The sequence below is a fragment of the Biomphalaria glabrata genome, chromosome 9 (genome assembly GCF_947242115.1).
Source record: "Biomphalaria glabrata chromosome 9, xgBioGlab47.1, whole genome shotgun sequence".
NCBI classification, from domain to species: domain Eukaryota; kingdom Metazoa; phylum Mollusca; class Gastropoda; family Planorbidae; genus Biomphalaria; species Biomphalaria glabrata.
The window spans coordinates 6,479,024-6,506,046 of NC_074719.1; the positions used below are offsets into that span (position 1 = coordinate 6,479,024).

A 27,023-nucleotide genomic window follows, 5' to 3' on the forward strand; every position below is an offset into this window, starting at 1 on the left:
AGTGATTTCCACTTGTCTAGGTCTGAAGCCGCCTGCAACCAGCTGCTCCCTTTTGTCAGTTGAAGTAAGCTGGGGCCTAAGATGGTCTTTAAAGCGTTTCCGTGGGGGTAATTCTGTTACGTCGACCACCTTTCAACTCACCAAAAAAGACTGCTTTTGGCATGCGTTCGTCCTCCGTACGGATATGTGCCCTGCCCAGCGTAACTGTCGGACCATAAAAAGTCCCTCTTTACCAGTGATGGGCAAATCTTTTTAAAGAGGGCCAAAAACTCATTTAGAACATTGGCGGACCCCGGGCTCGGAAGCCAAGCGCTTTACCACGCAGCCACCGCACCTCCTCCCTTATATGTACTTTATGTATACAAGGTAACTTGGGTTTATATATGATACCATGGGTTTATATATATACATGGTAACTTGGGTTTATACAAGATACCATGGGTTTATATATATACATGGTAACTTGGGTTTATATACATGATACCATGGGTTTATATATATGGTAACTTGGGTTTATATCTGATATCATGGGAACATGTTCCTATGTGATTTTATTTATAATATTGTTCATTGTGAATATTAGAACTAATTACCGGAAGACTTGTTTTTTTCTTTCTTGTTATGATTTGCTGTTTCCAATCGACTAGGATTTGAGTAAAATTGTGATCAAATCCAAAAAAAAAAAGAAAAAGAGATATAGAAAAGTAGTGAAACTGTTCTGAATGAGACAAGTTTCCTATAGAAAAGTAGTGAAACTGTTCTGAATGAGACAAGTTTCCTATAGAAAAGTAGTGAAACTGTTCTGAATGAGACAAGTTTCCTATAGAAAAGTAGTGAAACTGTTCTGAATGAGACAAGTTTCCTATAGAAAAGTAGTGAAACTGTTCTGAATGAGACAAGTTTCCTATAGAAAAGTAGTGAAACTGTTCTGAATGAGACAAGTTTCCTATAGAAAAGTAGTGAAACTGTTCTGAATGAGACAAGTTTCCTATAGAAAAGTAGTGAAACTGTTCTGAATGAGACAAGTTTCCTATAGAAAAGTAGTGAAACTGTTCTGAATGAGACAAGTTCCCTATAGAAAAGTAGTGAAACTGTTCTGAATGAGACAAGTTTCCTATAGAAAAGTAGTGAAACTGTTCTGAATGAGACAAGTTTCCTATAGAAAAGTAGTGAAACTGTTCTGAATGAGACAAGTTTCCTATAGAAAAGTAGTGAAACTGATCTGAATGAGACAAGTTTCCTATAGAAAAGTAGTGAAACTGATCTGAATGAGACAAGTTCCCTATAGAAAAAATTTGCTACAACTTCAAAGTGTTGAAATAATCCAGTTTGTTATCTCACTCTCAAAAGTCATCCTGCAAGGTACAGTGGAGGGAGCACGACGGACGCCTAAAGAAAAGCTGGCTGGACAAGATGAACAGAGCAGCTGCTGACCAGGAAGAATGGAGGGCTTTGGTCACGGCACAAGGTCCCTATGATGGAAAGCAAGAGACAAATGAATGATGACGTTTTTGTTACATTTGAATCTTCTCTTTAGCCCTCTCTTTTGTTGTTGTTGTTGACACATCTCTAACAGCGACTGAATGTTGGGTTAAAACAGCTTATTTATATGGAATGTTTTCATCATTTTATTTCACAATAAAGCCAAGTTATATATGTATATATACCATGGGCGTAGCCAGGATTATTTTCGGTGGGAGGGGGGGAGTGGGGGGATTTTTTCTCCCCCCCCCCCGCAAAAAAATTGTATGTATGTATGTGTGTGTGTGTACATAATCTTTATTACATTCTGACCCTTTATTCTTTCGGAACACGTTTATTGTGCCCTAGAATAGGTTCTTCCTGTAGTTAGTGGAAAAATTGTTGACTCCCAGCCATTGCTAGCAAAGGGGCCTGGGAGCGCGTTAGGAGCTCTCCCCCCATCGCGGGGCGGAGCTCCGCCACCAAGAGCACTATTTCTGGTATTGAATGCTAACAAAATGCATATTCTGAGGTATCTACAGTGCATTTTCCTGCTATTGAAAAGTCTTATTTCAAAAACCTAGTGTGCTATTCTTACTGTATTAGACCCTCCCGCACCGTTCGGCGCATTTGCCGTCAAGCTGTTTCCACAAAAAGCTGTTACTGGTAACGTCTGAAGCCTCTTTCCATCTGCTCTGAGGACCTCCATGAATGTCTGGCACCAAGTTGTACTAGGATATCATCGCAACTCTCTTATGCCTAATTCATTTTGTCGGAGAACATGTCCCGCAAACCTCGTGTGACGCTCTGTCACAATCTTACTAAGGGTCGACTTCCAGTTCGGCATAGGATTTGCTTGATTTAGACCCGATCTCTATAACTGACTCCTAAAATCTGTCTTATCCATCTTTGTTGAGCCACATTTAGTGTTTTTCAATTTCGGCAGATGACTATTCATTGCACCTTATTAATGGAGCCCAGCCACTGGTAGAAATGTGTAACCTCTCTTGAAATTAGGTGACTGTAGTTTGCTTTAGATTTTATATCGAAAAGGGAAGCTTTATCGTCAAAATCATCTGTTGGGTGTTTTAAACTAAAAAATCTCAGGACTTAGTTTGTTGTTTTTTTAATTCAAAACCACATTTAGCTACGATCATAGAATTTGGTAACTGTAGTTTGCTTTAGAATAATATTGAAGATAGAGGTTTTCCACCTGAAAACGCTCTGTAGGGGGATTTTTAACTCAAAACCATCTGGAGGAGAGGAGTTTAAACTCCAACCCCCCCCCCCCTTCCTTGGCTTGGCTACGCTACGCTCAAATAATTTTAGTGTGTAATTTGCTTTTTTTATATTGAAGAGTTATTTTTTAGCATCAAACCCTTCTGAAGGGGGATTTAAACTCAAAATCTTTTTTGGCAACGCTCATAGTATTTTGAGTGCGTAATTTGCTTTTTTTTTTTTTTTTTACATTGAAGATGTATTTTTTAGCTTCAAATCCTGCTGGCGTGGGTTTTAAACTCAAAACCACTTTGGCTACGCTCATAGATTTTAGAGTGTGTAAATTGCTTTTTTTATTTATTGAAGATTTTTTCTTAGCTTTAAACTCCCCTGGAGGGGAGTTTAAACTTAAAACTGAATCAAAACCCATTTAGCTAGGCTCATAGTATTTTAAGTGCATAATTTGCTTTTTTTTTCATATTGAAGAGGGGATTTATTGTAATTTTGGAGGGGTTTTTAAAATCAAAATCTTCCTTAACTGTGCTCTTGGAATTTGGGGATTGTCGTTTGCATTTTTTATAAAAGAGGGGGATTTAACTGCAAAAAACCCTGGTAGGGGGTTTGAAACTCAAAACCCTCTGGTAGGGGTTTTAAAATCAAAACCCCCTTGGCTGTGCTGGGGCAAGTGATGGCTTAGTATTAAAATCTCACCTAAAATAAACAAAAATCAAAGCAAAAAATCAGTCACTAAAGTCAGTCCTCTGTGGGGGGGGGATTTCATTTCGGGGGGGGGGGGGGGGGGGGGGGGGGGGGGTGTTGAACCGCGCCCCCCCCCCCCCCCCCTTGGCTATGCACATGCCATATACATATAACTTGTGTTCATTCACTGCATATGTGTTTTCATGTTAATTTGGAGTTTAAGGTCTAATTAGTTTTCTTGCTGATTCAGACAACCAATTCAATTCTGTACCTGCACTGTACACTGAAAGAAGTCTGTGAATCTAAAGGTGTCACTAAATTAAATGACCTGAGATGATGTTTGCTAAAAACAAGAAAATAGAACAAGACAATGCAATAAAAATGAGAACATGTCTATAACAAATCAATATCAAATTTAATGCAATAATTATAACTGGTAGGTATCTTACATTGTTCATGTCACAAAACTAAGTTTAAAAACAAATCATTAAGTTGCTTACTTAGTCTTTTAAAACATTGAAAAAAAAAAAGCTTAAAAAAAAATGGATGAACATTTGTTCAACACTTTGAAACAATAAAATATCAACTTTTATTCAAAAATATGTAAATTTTACTACAACAATTAATAGACTATTTGTCCAAGAGATAATATGTCTTATAACCAGGTGACTAATTTAAAAATGGGCAATGTAAGTGACAAATACATTACACATTAAGGGAAAAACTATAAACCAAAAAATTAAATTTAAATCAACTACACTTTGTCTTCCAAATATGTTGGGAAAAGTGATTCTAATTTCTTGGCATTCTAAGAGAGTCATTTTCCCTTATATAGATAGCATCTACATCAAAACAAAACTAAATTGAAAGGTGAAGATTCTAAAAGCTGAAACTGAACACAAACTGAACCGGTATTAAAACCAACAAGATAAACAAAGTAACATAAAAAAAAAATGTGTATGCTCCATTAGTTTGTTTTAGTCTTGGTTGCTAATGTGCCTTTTGAAAAACGCCCGGATCTTCTTCTTTTCCTGGTCATTTCCAGTTTGGACTGTACAGCCCAGTCATCATCAGAGTAGTTCCCCTGGTCTTGGAAGTCCATGTCTTCTGCTATGTCCACAGGCTGGTCCTGTTCCTTGCCCAACTCAATTCCCCTCTTTGCCATCATTGCAGCTATCAAAGCCTCCTTCCACCACTGAGGCCGTCGTCCAGCCCCCACTTGTTCCTCCTCAGTCTCATCAGTTATCAGCGGTTGGGTGTTTCTTTTGGGGCGTTCTACTATGGGATCTTTATTAACTTTCTTAGAGCCCTTTGGCCTGCCTACACGTCTTTTGGGTTTTTCTGAGAATGAACAATAAGCAAGATAGCTTTAAAACACTTATTCTTCTTTCAACTCTAATTCTAACAAGCCTCATTATGTATCCTTAATTAAGGAAGCAAAAAGTTTTTTCCTCTATTTAAGGAAAAAAGTCAATTACAGTTTTATGCTGGTTTTCAAGTTCAAATGGCATAAATTTTTTGAATGGCTATGATTTTATATTGATCCAAATATTAAATATGAAAATACATTAAAAGACCACATCACAAACAAAGAGATTAGAGACAGGGTTACTACAGCGATTGGACCCCATGATGACCTGCTTACTATTGTAAAAAAAATTAAAATAAAATAAAACTCTATGGCCATATTACAAGGTCTTTTGGGGCTTGCAAAGACCTTCCTTCAGGGAATAGTACCAGGATAAAGAAGAGGCAGACAGAAAGTGATGGGAAGACAACAAAAAAGAATGGATGGGTTTGCCATTAAAAGAGGTTCTATCCAAGACAAAAGACAGAGAAGAATGGAGAAAGATGGTTGACAAATCTTGTATGGTGTCCCAATGGTCCAACAGACTAAGAGATAGATGAAAGTGGTGAAGTTGAAAAATATAGCTTTTAATTTAAGAGCTTTTTATTTTTTTATTTTTACAATTTTGAGCACATTTCTAAATAAAATTGTCACAATTAGTGAGATGCAGAAACTTTTGGACAAGAACAAATCTTATATATTTCATTTACCACTGACTGAATGATCATAGATCACTTAAACTAGCAAAGGGGGCCAGTATATAGGGTTATTCCTAGTCAAGCCAAAAATCTATGTCAGGTAAACATTCTGATGCGCAGGGTAAAAAAGATATAAAAAAAAAACAAGGGGTTCAAGAGAGAAGGAAAAGAGATGGAAAGAGAGCATGAGAAAAGGAGAGAGAAAGAGAGCAGTACTTCAACGTAACAGATACTAGAATTCATAGGCTAGAAACGTTTGTTAGGGGATTGTAAACAATCAACGGGTGTGTAGAAGATGTGTAATGCTTGTTGTTGTTGTTTTTTTATCTGATTGGTTAATTTTTTTTTAATTTTTTTTTTGCAGTATCTGTGAATGAAACAATGGCCCTTTGAGTTAATGTCTAAGGTTAATGAATATAATTGTCATAAGAGCTAAACAGGCTGTAAAGTTCCATTTCAGTTCTAGCCATCCATAGGGCAGGTGATGTGAAATACATCTGGGAAGTCAAAATCAATAGTGTATTATTCATACACAATTAATAACCTACTTCACTTGACCAACAAATATCTGATAATTCAGTGCAAAGTCAAAAGGTTTGGAACTCACTCCTTATTGATCTCAGACAAACAACACACTTCATTACATTCAAGAGAAAACGTAATGACCTAACTATTCAAAAAGTTTTTTTTTTGGTTTTTTTTGGCATTCCATGCTTAAGTTTGTTTAGTTATCATAGTGCCTTGTGCCTACATTATATTATAGCTATAGCTCTAAAGTAAATTATTATTATTACTTAGCAGAGCAGTGCAGTATCCTAAAAATCTAAAAGCAATTATCTTTTCCTTCAATAACATCTGAACATGAGAGGCTTAGCATGACAGTATTTTACAACCTGTCCTCCATGCCTCAGAGAAGAATGTTTCTTATTTCTAAGCCCTCACATTCTAAAACAAAACATTTCTCCATGCCTCAGAGAAGAATGTTTCTTATTTCTAAGCCCTCACATTCTAAAACAAAACATTTCTCCATGCCTCAGAGAAGAATGTTTCTTATTTCTAGGACCTCACATTCCAAAACAAAACATTTCTCCTTGCCTCAGAGAAGAATGTTTATTTCTAAGCCCTCACATTAAAAAAACAAAATATTTCTTACCTTCAGTCTTATCAACAGACACAGTCTCATTCTCTACAGCTGATTGGGAGGCAGCATTAGCATCTCCATCAGTTGTACCAGGCTCTTTAGAATCTAGTCTTTGTAATTTGGATCCCCTGGGTTTGCCTGTGCCTGGTGGCCGGCCTCTCTTTTTGATCGGTTGTGCCGAAGAACTCTCTGACAGACTCAAGTCTGGCTGATCTGACACAGCTGATTCAGCAACTCCATCCTTTTGTGTAGTACTGAAAGTAATCAGACAGACTAATCAGACAGACTAATCAGACAGACTAACACTTAAGACAAGCCAGTAAAGAAAGTGGCAATAAAAAGTTTATAAATATAATTCATGATTCTATTCACAAATTTAAAAAAAAAATTATTCACAAAATGTATTCAGTAGACAGAGAATGCCACAGATAAGGGAGCTAAGCTAATAAGATCAGAATTATTGTTACTTTCAGCTTATGTATTTGGGTGAATTTGTGTAAACATAAAATAATGTCATAAAAGTTGTAGCAGCACTTTGTATTAAAGATATTTACACTTTTTTTAAACCACTAAAACTTGTTAAGTTTCTTTAGTGTAGAACATTTGAATGACATAAGTTAAACTATTATATTGCATGCTCAAATATTAGAAATATTAAAAATTAGAAATTATAAAAAAGATAAGATTAATAGAAAATATTGTTATAGACAATCTCTGTTAACCCTTATTTAAATATCAGCAAAGTTCTAGCTTTGATCAGCTAGCTGAGTTCTCACAGTGTTTTCTGGATTAATGTCATGATAGAAAATATTTTTGCATTTTATAATGATGCAATTTTATGTTCAAAATTAAATCACCCTTGGCCTACCCATTAGAGTTAGGTGGACTCAGAGGTGCCAAAAAGATCCTGAAATTAAAAATCCAAGTCTTCACCATGATTTGAACCCGGGATACCCAGTTTGGAAGTGCTTTACCACTCAGCCACCAAGCCTCCGTGTTGACCATAACTAAGAACAATAACCTAGTATAAGGTTCACTGTCTTTCTGACCATATTCAACACATGATCCAACTTGACAACGTCGCAACACCAAAGTTGATGATAAATGTTGCATTTAAATTGCAAAAAACAATAAGTAACGTTGCAAGTTTTCAATTGTTTCTTTGTAAAATGTTTTCCACGTTTCAGATGTTCTTTCAAAGTTGAAGATAATTACTTCCTAGTCCAAAACTCCCACAGGACGACGGGGGATGGGAGCGGGCAGGGTTTGAACCATCGAACATATATAAATCTGAAAGACAACAATTTCTTGTAGCATGTCAACAACATCCTTAAGTCAGCACTCCATAGTTATGGAGACCCTGCTTACTTTCTCTTGTATTTCTTGGCTTGCAGAATCATTATATGTTAGAATGATAACATTCTTGTCACTTGGCAATGATCTTATGATCATAATGCCTCTTGTGTACTTCACCTTCCATAATAGCAACAACAGAATATTTAGCTGGATCAGTGACATCCAGTTTTATAAAAGTAATTTTGTTTACAGGCAATTTCTTTACAAAGTATCCAGCAAATGGAAATATTTTATATCACTCAGATTTTCTTCTTCCAGACATTTTTTGCTGTTAGCAATGAAAGCTTTGGCACCCTCTACAAACACTAATAACAAATATTTTAAATATTTGTTTTTCAGGCAGGTAATCCTAATTAGTCATTGAACTTGTTTCTAATATAAAAAAGCTTTGCTATTGAGTCTGCCTTAAATGCCCCTGATTTCATTCCTTGAAATAAGGCCTGCATACGTAATGAAACCTAGCTAGTCGCAAGTGACTATAACAGTAGCTACCACAGAAGATACATTCTGCAAGTTAGGGAACATCAGTTGGATTCCCTTTATCATGCTAAAAGAGAGATTAAGCCCAACCAATGTTTCTTCTATGAAAACCTCTGTCCTTCTCACTTTCATCTAAAAAAAAAAAATTAATCGAAATCTAGAATAGATCTAGATCTGTAAGCAGCTTCATTAACAGTTAATTGTTTTTTTAATGTGCATCCTTTAGATTCCATAATTGATACAAAATTGCTTCTTTTGGGTAGATTTAATTTTAGATCTAGGTCTAGTTACAGATACCTAGAGCCTTGAGTTTTTGAGATACCTCTTCTACTAGAGTGGAATCTAAACCTAAAGGCTACATTGAATGCTACATCTAGCCAGTAGATTAAATCTAAGTCTAAACCTGGTCATATCTAGAGCTAGAATGTAGACTAGAATTAGATTTAGATCTAGAATCTAGATTTATATCTAAATCTAGAAAAAAATCGAGATCTATATTTAAATTACACAATTAGATCTAGATCTCAATTCAAAAATCTAGATTTACTTACATTCTATTGTAGGTGCCTGACATATCTCTGGTTCTAGATCCAGTCTAGATGAATTAGAACTAATCAATCAATTAATTTCCAATTAGTTTGAAGACTTCATATAAACTGACACAATGAAAGGAACTCAACTTTATTTAGATCAGTAACATCTAGACCTAGTAAATATTTAAATCTTAAATATTTAAATCTTCGCACATCAGCACGCGCGAAAAAAAAAAAAGCGATTCTAAATCTATCTCGTGGTAGATCTAATAGGAATAGTCTATTTCCAGGCATTGACGCACTGATCTCTCTCTATATATATGATTAGCAAGAACTACTTGTTTTTTTTGTGTTTTGTTTTTTAATTTAATTTTTATTTTGCTTTTGAGGGGGAAATGTGTATTTTCAGATGTTAACCGTACTCGCATATTTTCGAGTCCATTTGCGTACAAAATACGCAAGATGCATACTTGTAGGCAACTCTGCCTGTATGACAATTTGACGTGCCTGATAGGACACTAATTCAGCAAGTCATAGACTTGGAAATTAATGAATTGTTAAATATTAAAAAGAGCCTTTTTAAAAAAATTTCTTATGTGAATAGTCAAAAAATGCTAACCTCGATTCATTTGTTTCTTGTTTCAACCCTTTTTGTTCCAGCTTTTTCTCCAACATCCGTAAAACATAATCATTTATTTTGGTGGACAATTCTGAGCCAACACCGTCGCTGGTCTGTGTAGTGGACAGTAGAGTAGGCCATGTGAAAAGAGCTTTGAATCTGAGAAATAAAGGCTTTTATTTATACTGTACACAAGGCATCAGTTTACAAGATATATCAAACTACAACAATATCATAACACACACACATATTGATATATATATATATATATATATATATATATATATATATACACTATTGAATCTGGTTAATCAGACAACACAGCTGTGCTTGTTTTGGCCCTAATAACCAACAGGTGTGATTAACTGGATTGGACTGTTTTATACAGTTTGTACTTATGGATTCTGTCTAAATAAATATAAATGTATATAGATTAAAATAATAATATATATATATATAGTGCTTTTTTTGTAAAAAAAATAGGTTATCGTACTCAGTGATAAGGTTAGGGGTTCGCGCTCCAGTTGTTATTCCAACAAGCAATACAGAGAGTACAACACGCATGTGCCTATTTTCATATTTGTAGTATGTTGTTTCGATAGAAAGTCGTTGACCTAATTATCTACGGATGGTGGAGAAAGATTTTTTGCAGCAACTGAAAAAAGGGCCCTAAGATTGGTGCTTATTGTGTAATTTATTCATTACTGGGGCCATCTTGTAGTGTGTTGTGGTTTAATCTTTTTTTGTGGACCAGTGGGGAGAGTGAGTAAATACATTTTGTAAACCTTTAAGTAAAGTTCCCCTTTCAGACCTTGTGATCTACAGGGCAGATGATGTAAAGATCATCTGTTTCTGTGGCCTACGGTTAACAGGGTGTCATGTGGCCAGCACAAAGACCAACCACCTTTACTTTTCCCCAACTAATGTCAGGTACCCATTAGAGCTGGATGGACTCAGAGGCGTCCAAAAGACCCCGAAGCTAAAAAAAATCCAAGTCTTCATCAGGATTTAAACCCAGGATCTCCGGTTAAGAATCCAAGCGCTTTACTGCTCAGCCACCGCACCTCCAGCCACACCTTTATATACTTAAATATCTATGTAAATGTTTGCTAGTCAAACTTGAGTTTACCTGGCTAATAGAGTCTTGTATTCATCTTGCTGACGTATCTTAGTTATTAAATTTTCTCCTTCAGCTGTGAGAGGCAAAATCTCTTTATCAAAACTTTTGAATATCATGGGAGAAGACTTCAGATTGTCTGATTCTGAAGTGGTTGTATTTTTACTTGCTTCAGCCGCTCTATCATGAACAGCTTGAGACTGAAATGTAATTCCATAAATTCAGAATGTGACTTGAGTCTTAGCAGTAAATTAACAAGAATTTCTGATAACTATAATGTTCAATTTTCTGGGTTTTTTTTGTAGTTAAATACTGTCTTACAAATTAATAATTCTATCATGGGAGTTCATTATTATTATTTTTTAATTGCTTTTCATTAGCACAACTTTTATGCTTATATCATCCTAAGTGCATTGTGATGCTATCTTTTTTGTGCACCAGCAAACACAGCTTGAGTCAGGATTCGAACCACCCTCGATAGGCAGCCAGTTTTTGCCCCTCAGCCACCCATCCCAACTTTATAAATTTGTGTACGATGTGTTTTAACCTTAATGTCATCTACAGCAGGTCCTTAACAATATAAGATTGAGTACATCTACCAGTCATGTTCAGTTATTTAACCTATATGTGATGTTCAGTTATTTAATCTATCAGTGATGTTCAGTTATTTAATCTACCAGTCATGTTCAGTTATTTAATCTACCAGTCATGTTCAGTTATTTAATCTACCAGTCATGTTCAGTTATTTAATCTACCAGTCATGTTCAGTTATTTAATCTACCAGTCATGTTCAGTTATTTAATCTACCAGTCATGTTCAGTTATTTAATCTACCAGTCATGTTCAGTTATTTAATCTACCAGTCATGTTCAGTTATTTAACCTACCAGTCATGTTCAGTTATTTAATCTACCAGTCATGTTCAGTTATTTAATCTACCAGTCATGTTCAGTTATTTAATCTACCAGTCATGTTCAGTTATTTAATCTACCAGTCATGTTCAGTTATTTAATCTACCAGTCATGTTCAGTTATTTAATCTACCAGTCATGTTCAGTTATTTAATCTACCAGTCATGTTCAGTTATTTAATCTACCAGTCATGTTCAGTTATTTAATCTACCAGTCATGTTCAGTTATTTAATCTACCAGTCATGTTCAGTTATTTAATCTACCAGTCATGTTCAGTTATTTAATCTACCAGTCATGTTCAGTTATCAATACATTGTTAAAGCAGACAAAAAACTTAATGACTGGTATTGAAATCTATTAGAGAATAAGAAAGTAATAAAACAAAAGTTTTAACCAGTCCTAAATTCCTTTAAATTAGGATGTGCTATATTTATTATATATTAATATTTTTTTTGGTTTAACATTCTATAATTAAAACTAGATGTTTTGATAAAGCAAGATGTTTTGATTCCTGACAAGAAAGTATTTTGAAAGACCAAGATGTAAAGAATATCTAAGTACCTGTAATCCTTGAGGGTCAAGTTGTGACCGCTGTAGAGAAGCACCTGATATAACTTTAAACACTTTAATATCCGAGATTGTTCTTGAGGGAATAGACTTTTTAGAATCATCTTGTTTTGTTTCATTCTTTGTTTTTGAGCTGTATGGAGGCATTAGAACTTCTATTGATCCATTATCTAGAAGTCTTGTTTCTACCTTTATTTCAGAGATAGTAGTCACGGGCATATAATCAGGAGGATTTTCCAAAGCTAATTTATGCGTCGCTGAACTGAAAGAGGGTTCTGCTGAGGCTGTCGTTGGAGAGGTCCCAAAATTAATGTCTGCAGTGTCTACAGGCTGAATATGATATGGATGTTGATGCTCCACTAACTCACAGTCGTCAATGGAGTCCACGTCCATATTGTCATCATTCCTTTGTGTTGATGTGCTATGACTAACACCCTCTGTTGGTAAACTGTTTTCCTGAGTCTTCACAGGTTTACATAGTGGGCTAGCAGTCTTGATGAGATCTTTTTCTTTCCACAAAAGCACTTTTAGACAACGCACTGTTGAAGTATTTGGTGGCAAGGGAGGCAAGTCTTCTACGGCCAAACTTTTGACTTCAGGCATGTTGCTCTTTTCCTGTGCAATCTCCTCAGAAGTCATAAGTTTTAGCTTTTCAAATTCTAATTTACTTGGAGTGGTGGCCCCTTGAGACCTGGACAGCCTTCGATCTTCTCTCTTCAATGACGTCGATATGGGCAAGGAACATGCCAATCTGCGAACAGCCGGTGGCAATTTCTCAGCACCGATTTGAGAATCAGCAACTGAGCTCTCTGTCTCAGAATCGGATGATTTACAGGCGTCAGTTGTGGCCTTGGCAAACAGTATCTGAGGATACTGCTCAGCCTCTGCCACATTGTGTTTGTCTTTAAGTGAGCTGAGTAAGCCCATGTCGCAGGATATAGAGCTCAAAGCGCCCTCTAAATCATTTCGAATCTCCTGGTATTTTTCACTGAAAATTTGTTTAATGGCTTTCATCTTCTTTTCTGACAACCCTTTCTTCAATTGAGCCAAATTATCGCCATCTCCCCCCATGGGACTTGTGTCTGAAAAAGCTTCCGTCAATTTGGCTATTTCTGAGATGTACTCTGGATCATTTTCAAATTTTTTCTGATTTCTAATAGAATCCATGCATTCCAAACCTTTCCACCTAGTCTGGGTGTACAATCTGTTGACATCAGTTCCCAAACTCTGTAAGAAACACACAAATAAATTAGGGTTAAGCATAAAAACAAAGATTGTAGTTTTACAGTAAAATCATGAACTGTGCCAACTAACATGGGGATTTCCTTTTTCAACACATCTCTCTCAAAGCATGGGTGCACTTTAAGCCCTAATAGATAAAGAAATAATAAATGTGGTCTCTCAGTTTAATTTGATAAAGTGGTGGATCATGAGTCAAAATGGCTATCATTAAATACTTGAAGACTCATTAAAATTAAAATGGCTGTCTATTATTAAATAGAAAGAAATATTTCTCCTAAAGGGCAGTAACTCTCGTCGCATTAAACACTGAGACCAATTTAAAAATGTATATATACAATAGAAATTTCAGTATATGACTACAATCCATTCTGGATTGTGATCAGTAACCAAAATGTTCAGTATCTAAAACTATTTCCCCCAGAATTAGATTTAATTGCTTCCCTAGTCCCCCGTTGACACACTAAAATATCAACTAAGACGCTATATGGGTAGGTCTTTAAAAAATTAGTACAGTCATAATAGAATAAAAATAGAGTTAAATAAATGAAAAAAAAAAGTTTAAGAAAATATTTAAGCCTTATTCCTTATTTATTCCTTAAGCCTGTTCATTTACTTAATTTCTATACTCATTGGTCTAAAATCTATTTCATAACTATTCAGTAATATGTTTCAGCATATCATTATTTTTACTGGATTGATTTCATTAAAATATTCATATTTCAGCTATTGCTATTTTGTCACTACAAAGTCTGTTGAGTTCACACTAAGATAGTGCTAATGCTAAATCTAACAAGACCCAGGTAAACACCAAGAATAAAACACAACACTGTATTTGTGCTACATCTCTAAATCTAACAAGACCCAGGTAGACACCAAGAACAAAACACAACACAGTGTACTGATAGTGCTACATCTCTAAATCTAACAAGACCCAGGTAGACATCAAGAACAACACAGTGTACTCATAGTGCTACATCTCTAAATCTAACAAGACCCAGGTAGACATCAAGAACAACACAGTGTACTCATAGTGCTACATTTCTAAATCTAACAAGACCCAGGTAGACACCAAGAACAACACAGTGTACTCATAGTGCTACATCTCTAAATCTAACAAGACCCAGGTAGACACCAAGAACAACACAGTGTACTCATAGTGCTACATCTCTAAATCTAACAAGAAATGTAGCCAACTAAATTAAACAACACATTAGATCTCTTCTTAACCAACAGACCTGGATTAGTAGTTGATCTATCAGACCATGAGATCATAAAAATTTTAAAATACAGTCAGATAAAAGCAGTAGCCAATACAAAACCCAAAAGAAAAATCTTACTCTGGAATAAATGTAACCTAACACAACTACACCAATCTGCATTAAACTTTCAACAAACATTCTTATTAGAAAAAGACATTAACCAACCAGTTGATGACCTCTGGAATTTCATTAAAAACCATCTTAAAAGCATAGAAAATCATATACCAACTAAATACACATCAAACAAAATAAATAAATGCTGGTTTAATAATAGACTATAGAAGCTTTGTAAACAGAAGGAAAACCTATATAGAAAATTTAAAGAAACTTAGGCAGAAAGAGTTTACAAAAAGTATATAAAAATTAAACACTTAACCCAAAAAGTAAGCAGACAGCAGCAGAGTGAATACATAAACAATGTAATATCTAAAGATAACAACAAAAACCTATGGTCATACATTAAGTCTAAGAAAATGGAAACAACAGGCATAGCGCCATTAAAAGATGAACATAACATAATACATAATGATAATGAAACTAAAGCAAACATCCTAAACAAATACTTTGCATCAGCATTCTCAGCCCCAGGAGACAAAGACATATTACTTAATTTGAACCAAGTAGACAACATAGAAGATATAGTAGTACAAGAAAATGGAATTTAAAAAACTATTAGCCAACACCAAACCAAATAAAGCGTCTGGACCTGATGGTATTCCAGCTAGATTAATCAAAGAACTAAGCAATGAGCTAGCCCCAGTGTTCAAAATACTCTTTCAGGCATCGCTTAACCAGGGCAGAGTACTAAAGGACTGGAAAGAAGCTAATGTCACCCCCCTATTTAAAAAAAGGGAAAAATCTGACCCAGGAAACTACAGACCAGTATCATTTAATAGCATCACATGTAAAATCCTAGAACACATAATATGTAGCAACATCATAAACCACTTAGACAAACATAATGTCCTCACCCCATACAAACATGGCTTTAGGAAATATAAATCATGTGAAACACAACTAATAGGACTAATTGATGATTTTTCAAAAGGTTTAGATAATAGTGAACAAATAGATGCTATCTTACTAGATTTTTCTAAGGCTTTTGACAAAGTTCACCACCATAGTTTGCTTAAAAAATTAAAATATTTTGGCATTAATGGCCCACTGCATCAGTGGATTAAAGATTTTCTGATAGGAAGAGAACAAACTGTAATAATAAATGGCTCTAAATCAACACCGATAACAGTAAACTCAGGTGTACCTCAAGGAACAGTCATGGGTCCACTACTATTTTTAATTTACATAAATGATTTACCAAATTGCATTACTTCAGGAACAAAAGTTAGATTATTTGCAGATGATTGCATAATATATAGAACAATAAAACAACACAAGACACAGATATTTTACAAAGAGAATTAGATGAATTACAGAAATGGGAATCAAATTGGAGCATGTCTTTCCACCCAGAAAAATGTCAGTTGTTAAGAGTAACAAAAAAACTAAAACAAATTAATTCCACTTATCTTATTCATGGCAAACCAGTAACACAGACTAAAAACGCAAAATACCTAGGTGTTATAATAAATGAAAAACTGTCATGGAATCCACATATTGATGAAACTATCAAAAAATCAAACAGAGCATTAGGGTTTATTAAAAGAAATTTCTATAAATCAAATAAGAACATAAAACTAAAATGTTATTTAACCTTGGTTAGGTTCTGTATGTCAATCATTAATTGTGCAGTTACAACTTGATCCAAGAATGGGTGTAGGAGAAATAAAGTGTACTCAAGAAAACATTAAGAAACTGGAACAGACACAAAATAGAGCAGTGAGATTCATAACAAACGAATATTCACATTTGACTAGAGTAACACCTTTAGTAAAATCACTAAATTTAGAAATCCTTTAGGACAGAAGACTCAAAAGTAAAGTAGCAATTATACATAAAACACTGAACCATAATCTTCAAATACAAAAACAAAATTTAATAAAATACTCTGAAAGACACAAAGATAAAGGCACATTCCTCGTCCCATATGCTAGGACAAATTTGTACAAATACTCCTTCTTCCCTAGTGCTATTAGAGCATGGAATGGGTTGCCTGAGCTAGCCAGGAAAACCAGTGACTTGACAGAATTTAAGTCATTGGTTAATATGCATGACTAAATGCATGACACGTAGGACGTAATCATCTTCTTTTCTGAAGTAGTCTGTATTATATAAGATAAGAAGATAAGACCCAGGTAGACATCAAGAACAACATAGTGTACTCATAGTGCTACTTCTCTAAAAGTAACAAGACCCAGGTAGACACCAAGAACAACACAGTGTATGTGCTACTTCTCTAAAAGTAACAAGACCCAGGTAGACACCAAGAACAACACAGTGTATGTGCTACTTCTCTAAAAGTAACAAGACCCAGGTAGACACCAAGAACAACACAGTGTATGTGCTACTTCTCTAAAAGTAACAAGACCCAGGTAGACACCAAGAACAACACAGTGTATGTGCTACTTCTCTAAAAGTAACAAGACCCAGGTAGACACCAAGAACAACACAGTGTATGTGCTACTTCTCTAAAAGTAACAAGACCCAGGTAGACACCAAGAACAACACAGTGTATGTGCTACTTCTCTAAAAGTAACAAGACCCAGGTAGACACCAAGAACAACACAGTGTATGTGCTACTTCTCTAAAAGTAACAAGACCCAGGTAGACACCAAGAACAACACAGTGTATGTGCTACTTCTCTTACCTTCATCATGATACAAGGCACAGTATGTTTCAGGTCCTCTGCATCAGCTTCTTGGACACATGATGGCTCTTTATCTTTGTTCAATAATAGAATTAATAACAGAACAATTTAAAACTTTAATAGAAGGCTTGAACCAATTTAGTTTAACACTGAGAGGATTGATATAGAATTTAGTTTAGATAAAGAATTTAATAAGTAAAAAAAAAATAAAACAAAATACTTAAAAAAAAAAACCCATAGCTTATACTAAGTGTAATTGTATCAATAAGTTAGGATCAGTCATTCAAAGACAAAAACTACAAGTGTAAATATTTTGACAAATGTACAAAATGTCTTTACATAACTTTATGCTGTGGTAACTTTAAGATTGCTGCCTTTCGTGAATGTTATCTGCTTGAATGATTTAATTTTAGTCTTTCCTGAGTATATTTCTTGACATTTAGTAAAATACACATTTCCAAGTCTGGGAATACACATTTCCCTTTTAGCATGTAGGCATCTGTGAGCTCTTCAAAATTGGTGCAATTGGCTATTGAGTCTGCCTTTAAATGCCCCTGATTTCATTCTTTGAATTTAGGCCTTCATAAGTAATGTAACCTAGCTAGTCGCTAGTGACTATAACAGTAGCTACCACAGAAGATTAATTCTGCAAGTTAGGGAACATCAGTTTGATTCCGTTTATCATGCTAAAAGAGAGATTAAGCTCAACCAATATTTCTTCTATGAAAACCTCTGAACTTCTCACTTTCATCTAAGAAAAAAATCGTAAGTAGCTTCATTAATGGTTGATTGTTTTTTAATGTGCACAAGGCTATTTAAAGGTATTTTAACAATCCATCTGAATTGTAGGCTCTAACGTGAATGTGAAATACTAGATCAAGACCTGTACAAAGTTAGCTTAGAACAACAAATTTGGCCCCTTTTTTTATTTTAGATTCCATAAAATAAATGATAAAAACTGCTGCTTTTGGGTAGATTTAATTTTAGATCTAGTTACAGATAATGATATCTAGTCTAGAGCCTTGAGCTACCCCCTCTACTAGAGTGACTAGACCTACATCTAGCCAGTAGTCTAAATCAAGTCTATTACACACCTGATCATATCTAGAACTAGAATGTAGACTAGAATCTATAAATCTAGATCTAGATCTAAATCTAGAAAATCTAGATATATTTAGATTACACAATTAGATCATTCTAAATATAGATTTACGTAAATAGTATTATAAGTGACTGACATCATAAAATATCCCTGGTTCTAGATCCAGTCTAGATGAATTAGAACTAATCAATCAATTAATTCCCAATTAGTTTGAAGACTTCATATAAACTGACACATTGAAAGGAACTCAACTTTATCTAGATCAATAGGATCTAATCCAGTAAACATTTAAATCTTCGTGCATCATCGCGGGTGAAAAAAAAAAACGATACTATCTCGTGGCAGATCTAATAAGAATAGTCCAATCCCAGGCATTGACGCACTGATCTATAAATATGATTAGCAAGAACTACTTTTTTTTTTTTTTGTTTTTTTTATTAATTTTTTTTTTTTGCTTTAGAGGGGGGAAATGCATATTTTCAGGTGATAAACCATACTCACATATTTTCGTGTCCATTTGCATACAAAATAAGCAAGATGCGTAATTGTAGGCAACTCTGAGAGCTTCACGTCGTGTTTGCATACACCCGTATCTAAAAGAGGGCTATCAGCGGTTCTCCTGCTTTCTATTATATCGCCATACAGAATGTCTAGTGGAAGTCAACCTGCTGGCATTCTACGAACGTGGCCAAGCCAGCCAAGGCATCAGCTGCTGATAACAGAGCGGATGTCCTGGCACCCTGCTATTTGTAAAACTTCCTCATTGGTTATTTTATCTTGCCACCTTATTTATAAGATCTGCCTTAGGCATCGGAGGTGGAAGACATTCAGCTTTTTTCCTGCTATGAGTAGGTTGACCATGTTTCACTTCCGTATAGCAAAGTGCTCATCACACAGGTCCGGTAGACTAAGGCTTTAGTATGTTAGTCAGCAATATGTTGTCCCACACTCTTTTCTGCAACCGTGACATGGTGCCCATTGCTTTGGCTAACCTATTGTTAATGTCTTTATACAGTACAGCATTGTTGGATATGATGGAGCCAAGATAGCAAAGTGATCAACAATTTCTAGTGGTTGGCCAGTAATGTTTACTTGAGGTGCAGCATTTGTGTTCTGAACTAGTATCTTGGTCTTGCTTTGACTAATATTTAAGCATACAGGAGTTCCCTGATAAGTATCTTCCTAACCTTAGTTTTTGCCCGCAGCCTTGATACATTGAATAGTTTTCCAGAGAATTTTGTACGGAGAAATAAACCTTCGTTGGTGTCATTGTACGCATAATGCAGTAGACAGGAGAAGAAAATGCCAAACAGAGTAGGTGCGAGCACACATCCCTGCTTGACACCACTGCTAACCTCAAAAGGTGCTGATACAAATATGTATATATGTGGAATATGTACCATAATGTTACTGAAACAGCAAGATACATTGTAATGGTCTTCAAGCTGCTTTGTAACCAACATAACTGTGATAAGCATGCATACATATGGTTCCTTCTGTCTCGGAAGACAATGGATGCGCCCAGGTGAGTCACTGGCTTTGGTTTCGTCTTGAGACGGGGCAGAATCTGGAGTGACTGATCAAACCAATTCTGGCATTTTCAACTAAGCTCTAAGCACCCATTAGAGCAGGTAGGCAGTGGTGGACCAGCACCTAACAGTTTGGAGGCTGCCCAGGTTGAGGTGAGCAGCAGCTGATCAGTGAGGCACGAAGACCTCTCCCACTGTAAGAGACAACCCGTGGCGTCCATACGTTACACCAATCAAGTTGGACTTATAACCCGTAAATGTTGTCTCCCTTGTTGTTTTAGCCGCTTTGCAGCATCACCAGAGTTTCCTACCCTGGCGCATTCCTGGGCCTCTCATCAGCAAGGTCGAGAGAGGGACCATGACCTCTTTATCTTAGGCCCAGGAATGTGATAAGCATAACCATAAGAAACAGGGAATTAATATACTTTTAGAAATATAAGTTAACTCCTTCTCTCCTAACTGACGATACCAGCGTTATTTTCACCAGAATATGGTAAATAATTACGGAGAGAAAGAGTTAAAACAGAGACTAACAATTACATTTGTTCCTTACTGAAGTAATGTCTGCTGCGTCCTTTTCTCTTTCTTAGCCTTTTTTTGGTAGCTAACAAACTCCTCAGCTGCTCATCAATATCTAGGTGGCGAATTCTTCCTTTATTCTTGCACTGCAGTTCCTAAATGAAACATTTTATTGGCAATTAAAATGTGAACGTACCAAATAGTTTTAGCGATACAAATACAGAGAACATGGAGATATTTTATTTTGTGAGCGTGCTATTGGTGAGAACTATGACAACGGCTAAGACTGCTTTATTAATTGATCATTATTGGAAATGTGTTGTGATTACAACTCTTTTATACTCAATTAAAAACAACAAAAACATGCACAAGACAGGGAGAGTGATTTTCTTTTAAACTTGATAGCTAAGTGTAAAGGAAGAATGGCTGTCTTCAAATTGGGTACAAATTTGAACAATTATGAAAAGTCTACTTTGTATATGGCAGCACAGTGGCTTAGTGGTAAAGCGCTTGTCTCCCAAACAGGGTTCAAATCCTGATGAAAACTGCAATTTTTAATTTCAGCATCTTTAAGGCACCTCTGAATCCACCCAGTATTAATGGATACCAGATATTAGGGATCAGTAAATGCAGTTGGTGATTGTGCTGACCACGTTAACCATGGGCCACAGAAACAAATGACCTTTACATTATCTGCCCTTTAGATTAGGTGTGAAAGGGTAACTTGACTCACTACTACTAGGCATGTGTACAAACTGCTACTACTTACTTGTGTCAGTTTCACCATGTCTTGAACTCTAAGATCACACTCTCTCAAGAAGATTTTGTTTAACACCCTTTGCACTTTTTGGACCTGATTATGAAAAAAAAACAACCAAAAAAAAAAAAAAAAGTAAAAAAAAACCTTATTCAAAAGACATTTTAAAAAATCTGCTAATATTTTTATATAGAACTGTTATGTTGGTGACAATTATTATTTAAAATGATTACGTTGAATAAAAAATTTGCTAGAAATTGTGTGAACTAATACTTGCTGGTAGTTTGATGATTAGACTAAATATGCATCATTTTACTCCTTGACAACACAAAGATCTTAATGTAAAGACGGTATGTGACGTTTTGGCGGCGCCGTTTTGTCGACGGGACGTTTTGGCGCGAGCCGTTTTGGCGACGGGACGTTTTGGCGCGAGATATCATTTGACGATAATTTAATAATCACATAGCTTTTATAACAATGTTTATTTCAATCTACCATAATATTGTATGTATAGTATGAATTCTAACACCGTTCAGCGAATTGTTTTTTTTTTTTAATTATAAAGGTTTTGCCTATTTCATGAATATAGGTCTATAATAAGTCAGATTCCTGAATGGTAATGACATGCTATATGTGAGTTCTGCTAATCGCACTGGATGACATTTTGGATTTCTTTCTAAAAGATTTGTTTTTATTTGACATTAGTGTAATATACGAACTAGCTAAGTGTCACACTTTCATATAACAAAAACCACGTTAACATCTAAAGCTCTATTACGCTGAATGACGACAATAACTCCACACATAGTAAAGATCAAGACACGGAATGTGGTCAGTACAAACTCTGACGTGAATAGATATATTTTGAGAAATTGGGTAGGGGTGATTTGGGTGACACATCTCGCATTGACGCAGGTAGAGTTAAATAAATGAAGACAAGACCAGCACCGAGCACTGGTCGTTAGCGTCATGAGTCTGGCGATCACCTCCTTGGGAATGGTCATTACATGTGACACCTATCCCGCCCCCCCCTCTTCTGCTCACATTTCACTCCTTGTATATACTCTTTCCTCCACCCCTCCCCTCTCTCACGCGATTTTTGTTTTTAATTTTAAAGTAATATCTTTAAAAACTTTTTTGAAAATAAAAGTGTGCCTCTTAATAAGCACACATACACAAGCCAAAATGTTTAAGAAAATGATGTGAAAAACAAACACACATTTAGTACGTGAAAAATATGTCTTAACACAAACACTCATGTAAAACATAGATATGAATAATTCTTTTAAAAGAAATAATACAATAAACGTACATAATGTATTTCGCGCCAAAACGGCTCGCGCCAAAACGACCTTCGCGCCAAAACGGCGTCGCCAAAACGGCCTGCTTCGATGTAAAGACGACTTCACCCACAATTAGTTTCATTGATTTCAGTTAATATCCATGTAGAAATAAGTTAAAACAGTGAACAACAATTAAAACTATAACAACCACTACCTTTGGTTTTATTTTTGGCTCTGATTCTGTTTCTTGCATTGTTTCCTGTACTGCCTCATCCATAATATCTTTAGCCATATGTGCATGTAACTTAGATGAAGAAGGGTTTCTGTTAAATAACATTGGGAAAACAGATTAGAACTCTGCTCTACTCTACACTATAAACACTGGAGAAAATCACAATTGGCATTTCTAACACAGGAGACAAAGCTAGCAGTCTGCATTTTTAACAGAAAAGAGAACCACAGCTAACAGTTGGCACTCCTAAAACAGTAGACTGCAATACAATCACATCTAAAACTTTGTAGACTGCAATACAATCCCATCTAAAACTTTGTAGACTGCAATACAATCACATCTAAAACTTTGTAGACTGCAATACAATCACATCTAAAACTTTGTAGACTGCAATACAATCACATCTAAAACTTTGTAGACTGGAATACAATCACATCTAAAACTTTGTAGACTGCAATACAATCACATCTAAAACTTTGTAGACTGCAATACAATCACATCTAAAACTTTGGAGACTGCAATACAATCACATCTAAAACTTTGTAGACTGCAATACAATCACATCTAAAACTTTGTAGACTGCAATACAATCACATCTAAAACTTTGTAGACTGCAATACAATCACATCTAAAACTTTGTAGACTGCAATACAATCACATCTAAAACTTTGTAGACTGCAATACAATCCCATCTAAAACTTTGTAGACTGCAATACAATCACATCTAAAACTTTGTAGACTGCAATACAATCACATCTAAAACTTTGTAGACTGCAATACAATCACATCTAAAACTTTGTAGACTGCAATACAATCACATCTAAAACTTTGTAGACTGCAATACAATCACATCTAAAACTCAGTAGACTGCAATACAATCACATCTAAAACTCAGTAGACTGCAATACAATCACATCTAAAACTCAGTAGACTGCAATACAATCACATCTAAAACTCCAACACAAAAGACGATCACAGATGCTCTACACAGTAAACACTCCACACAACAATTTCAGCTTCTCTTCAAATTGACAACCTACTTGAGTGTGGCAGACATGCTCTTCTCTAAACTCTTCTTCAAGTTGTCGCTCAAATGTTTGTAGAAGTTTAACCTCTGAGACCAGTAGCTGCCAGATTTATCCAGCCCCAATCTGTGTGTGTACTTGAAATGCAATGGAGGCCGCGGAGGAATGAGATCTGGATCTGGGGACAAGATTGAAGAAACAAACATAACAAAGAGAAGAAAGCCAGTGAAAATATTTCTATTTCTAGAAGACTAGCCAATCGGCCTGTGGACCTTAAATTAGTTGGGGTATTACTGATACAGTGGATTGGATTTAGACCTATGTCAAACAAGGTAAATGTATCCTTTGCATTTTAATTTTGCCATAAAAATAAAAGTAGTGTATGAAAATAGGTATACCTATTTAGCCCACATATTCATATGATCAAATATAAATACTCTGAAAACGAGTTTACCTGATTTGTTAAAAAAGTTTTGCTCTTTAATACATATAAATTTATTTATTTTTTTTAATTAGTTGATGGGGGACATTAAGCATACCCTTTAAGTCACTGCTATGATCTAAGGAACATTTAAGCCAGGTTGGTCTAATAGTTTTGATTTTTATTCAGGACACACATACACCTTACTTTCTGCTTTATATTATAGATAATGTTGGATAGATCAGTTATAACTCTAAGCCAACTTTCTATTGTTTCCTCTTCTTCATTTGTTTAAAGCTGATAAAAATCAGGTGAGCTCAAAGTTTTTAGCTTTTACTGAGACCCTGCAGGGTTCTCATTATTTACATTCATTGTAGTTGCAAGATTACTCAGGAGAAAAAAAAAGTCTACCTATCAAACCAAACCAGCTTACCAACATTGTTCTCTCTGTCTCTCTGCTGCCTTTCATAGTCAGCTTTGTCCACATTCAGGTGCTTCTTGAAATAGGCTTCTGTCCTTTGCATCAATTCATTTCTTTCTTCTTTTTTTAACGATCTTCCCAGAAGCATGTTCTTGGTTTCATTCTAGAAAGCAGTTAGGGTTTATATTGAGATAAGTCAGCACATGTTATTTTCCTTAACAGTAACTTAAAACAGATACAAAATTAGAAGCATGTTCTTAGTTTCATTCTAGAAAGCAGTTAGGGTTTACATTGAGGTAAGTCAGCACATGCTGCGTTCATTAACATTAACTTCAAAGATCAATGCAAAATTAACAATATACAAATTAAATTTCAAGAAGTTTAAATAGTAAATTAGTTCAGATCTAGTGAACCAAGTTCCATCCTATGTGACTTTAAAATTAAACAAGAATAGCTCTTGCTATCACTATCTCATTGGCAAAGTCAATTTAACAGTTCTAATAAGTTTTTTTATGTTTCTATTGGTAATTTTTATTGTACAGTGGTGTTTTATTTGTTCATAGCTGATGAAAGCCTCATATCAAAGCGTGCTGTGTTTTTCTACTTTGCTCTAGTAGGGCTTCTTTTATGTAGGCGTTCCCTTTTTTTTTTGTTAACATTTGCAACAGTAAATCTTTATATTTTTGAGTCTTCAACTTGAAAACTCCTTAAAAAAAACAACAGATGTTTCTACTTACTGACTGACTTTCAAACCATTCAGCTTTTTTCTTCCATCTTTTTAGTGTAGTATATCGACTGAGAAGCATGTTATCAGTTCGTCCTTTGAAATGTGGCAGCATCTTAGCCCATGCTAGCAAAAACATACATATATACATGATACACTAATATATTTACATTTTCCATTGCAACTAATGTCCAGGCTATGTTTCCAAACAAAAAATAATATTTTTTATTAATACACTTCTTCTTCTTCTTCTTCTAGCCAGCTTTATTGCTGCTGAGCTGTGAGCTCTTTTGCAGACTGTGCCAAGGAAAAAAAGTGTGCTGTTTTCTTCAGTTGTTCAGCACTGCCGTACAGGGTGTTGGTTATGTTGGGCTGTAGTGGAAGTAGGGTCTGCCTAAGGTGGATTAGGGAGGGGCATTCAAAGAGGATATGGTTTACGGTTTCAAAGGGGTTTGCACAATGTCTGCAAAGGGGTAGTTGTGTGGAGTTTATTTTGTTCAGATGGTAATTTAATACTCAACTCTTAACTCTTTCTCTCCTAACTGACGATACCAATGTTGATTCCATCAGAACGTGTTAAATAATAACGTAGAGAAAGAGTTAAGCAACAATGAGATAGGAAATGGGTTGAGCTTAGGATTCTGATGACCTTAGAATGATTTACTCATATCTAATCTGGAAATAGTTTGAAACTATCCCTGTGATACCAAGGCATGTAAACAGACCAAAAAGTCTTACCTGGTCCCATTTTTTTATGCAGTTTAAGTAGAACAACATCATCATCATATGTAAACTTTTCAAAGTTCAAGGCCGGATCTAAACAATTTAAAAACCTGGAAGCCAGACAAGTAACAATTAAGTTATTCTTTTCCTGGACCCCTAAATACTTATTACAATATTGGAATAAGTTTAACAAGCAAATAAAGGAAATAGGTGACAACTAACCAACAGCTATGACAATTAAAATATGGTAAAATGTTACTAAAAGATATTTTCAGCTTCATACAAACAAACAAACAAAATCTAAGAAAGCATGAGTTTACCTGTCTCGACACTGGATGGCATTGCGTGTGCCGACATATTTTGAAATCCTACACCATGTTGGTCCAAATATCTGATGAGATGCTATTAGTTTCTAAAATAAAGAAAAGGCTGGTTACACTCTTTGAAATGCGTATTGATATAAACTATTCAGCATAGTTAACTGCTAAATCTAATGGGTCAAATACTGTAACTTTACTTAGGTGATGTAACTTTGTAACAATCTATTAGATTACCATAATAAAGTAGGACTTTCTAGTTAAGAAGTTGATTTAGAGAAGCACAACTATGTGAAAAATGCCACAGGAGTGTTGAACTCTATTTTTTTAGTTAGAAAGAAACCTAATCCAGTTAAAAGTTGATAAATGAAAGCTGTTAACACGTGAAGCACCAAGTTAGCCTGTGATACTTACCGCATCTTCCATCTGAGTCCACTTCCCATGGTTTTGTGTTGGATTGATTCTACCAAATCTTATCATGCACTCTTTAGGGCTTCTGGAATCCATAAGGGAGCCCACTGTTGAGAAAGAACATTTGAAGCAAAGAGTTCAACCCATGC

The 27,023-nt window shown here is 35.3% G+C and overlaps 1 protein-coding gene across 1 annotated transcript; it reads right to left on the minus strand.

Moving 5' to 3' along the window:
• Positions 1-4,189: 4,189 nt before the first annotated feature.
• LOC106059356 (uncharacterized) lies at positions 4,190-27,000 on the minus strand. Its single transcript, XM_056042741.1, has 15 exons — positions 26,878-27,000; positions 26,467-26,558; positions 26,162-26,256; positions 25,437-25,549; positions 24,712-24,862; positions 23,873-24,035; positions 22,815-22,923; positions 21,330-21,413; positions 20,595-20,715; positions 17,411-17,484; positions 12,140-13,372; positions 10,683-10,870; positions 9,554-9,712; positions 6,578-6,819; positions 4,190-4,719 (listed from the first exon to the last, which is right to left on the minus strand). Exons 1-15 carry the CDS (start codon positions 26,968-26,970, stop codon positions 4,346-4,348), a joined length of 3,291 nt encoding a protein of 1,096 aa, XP_055898716.1. The 5' UTR covers positions 26,971-27,000; the 3' UTR covers positions 4,190-4,345.
• Between the last annotated feature and the right edge of the window lie 23 nt (positions 27,001-27,023).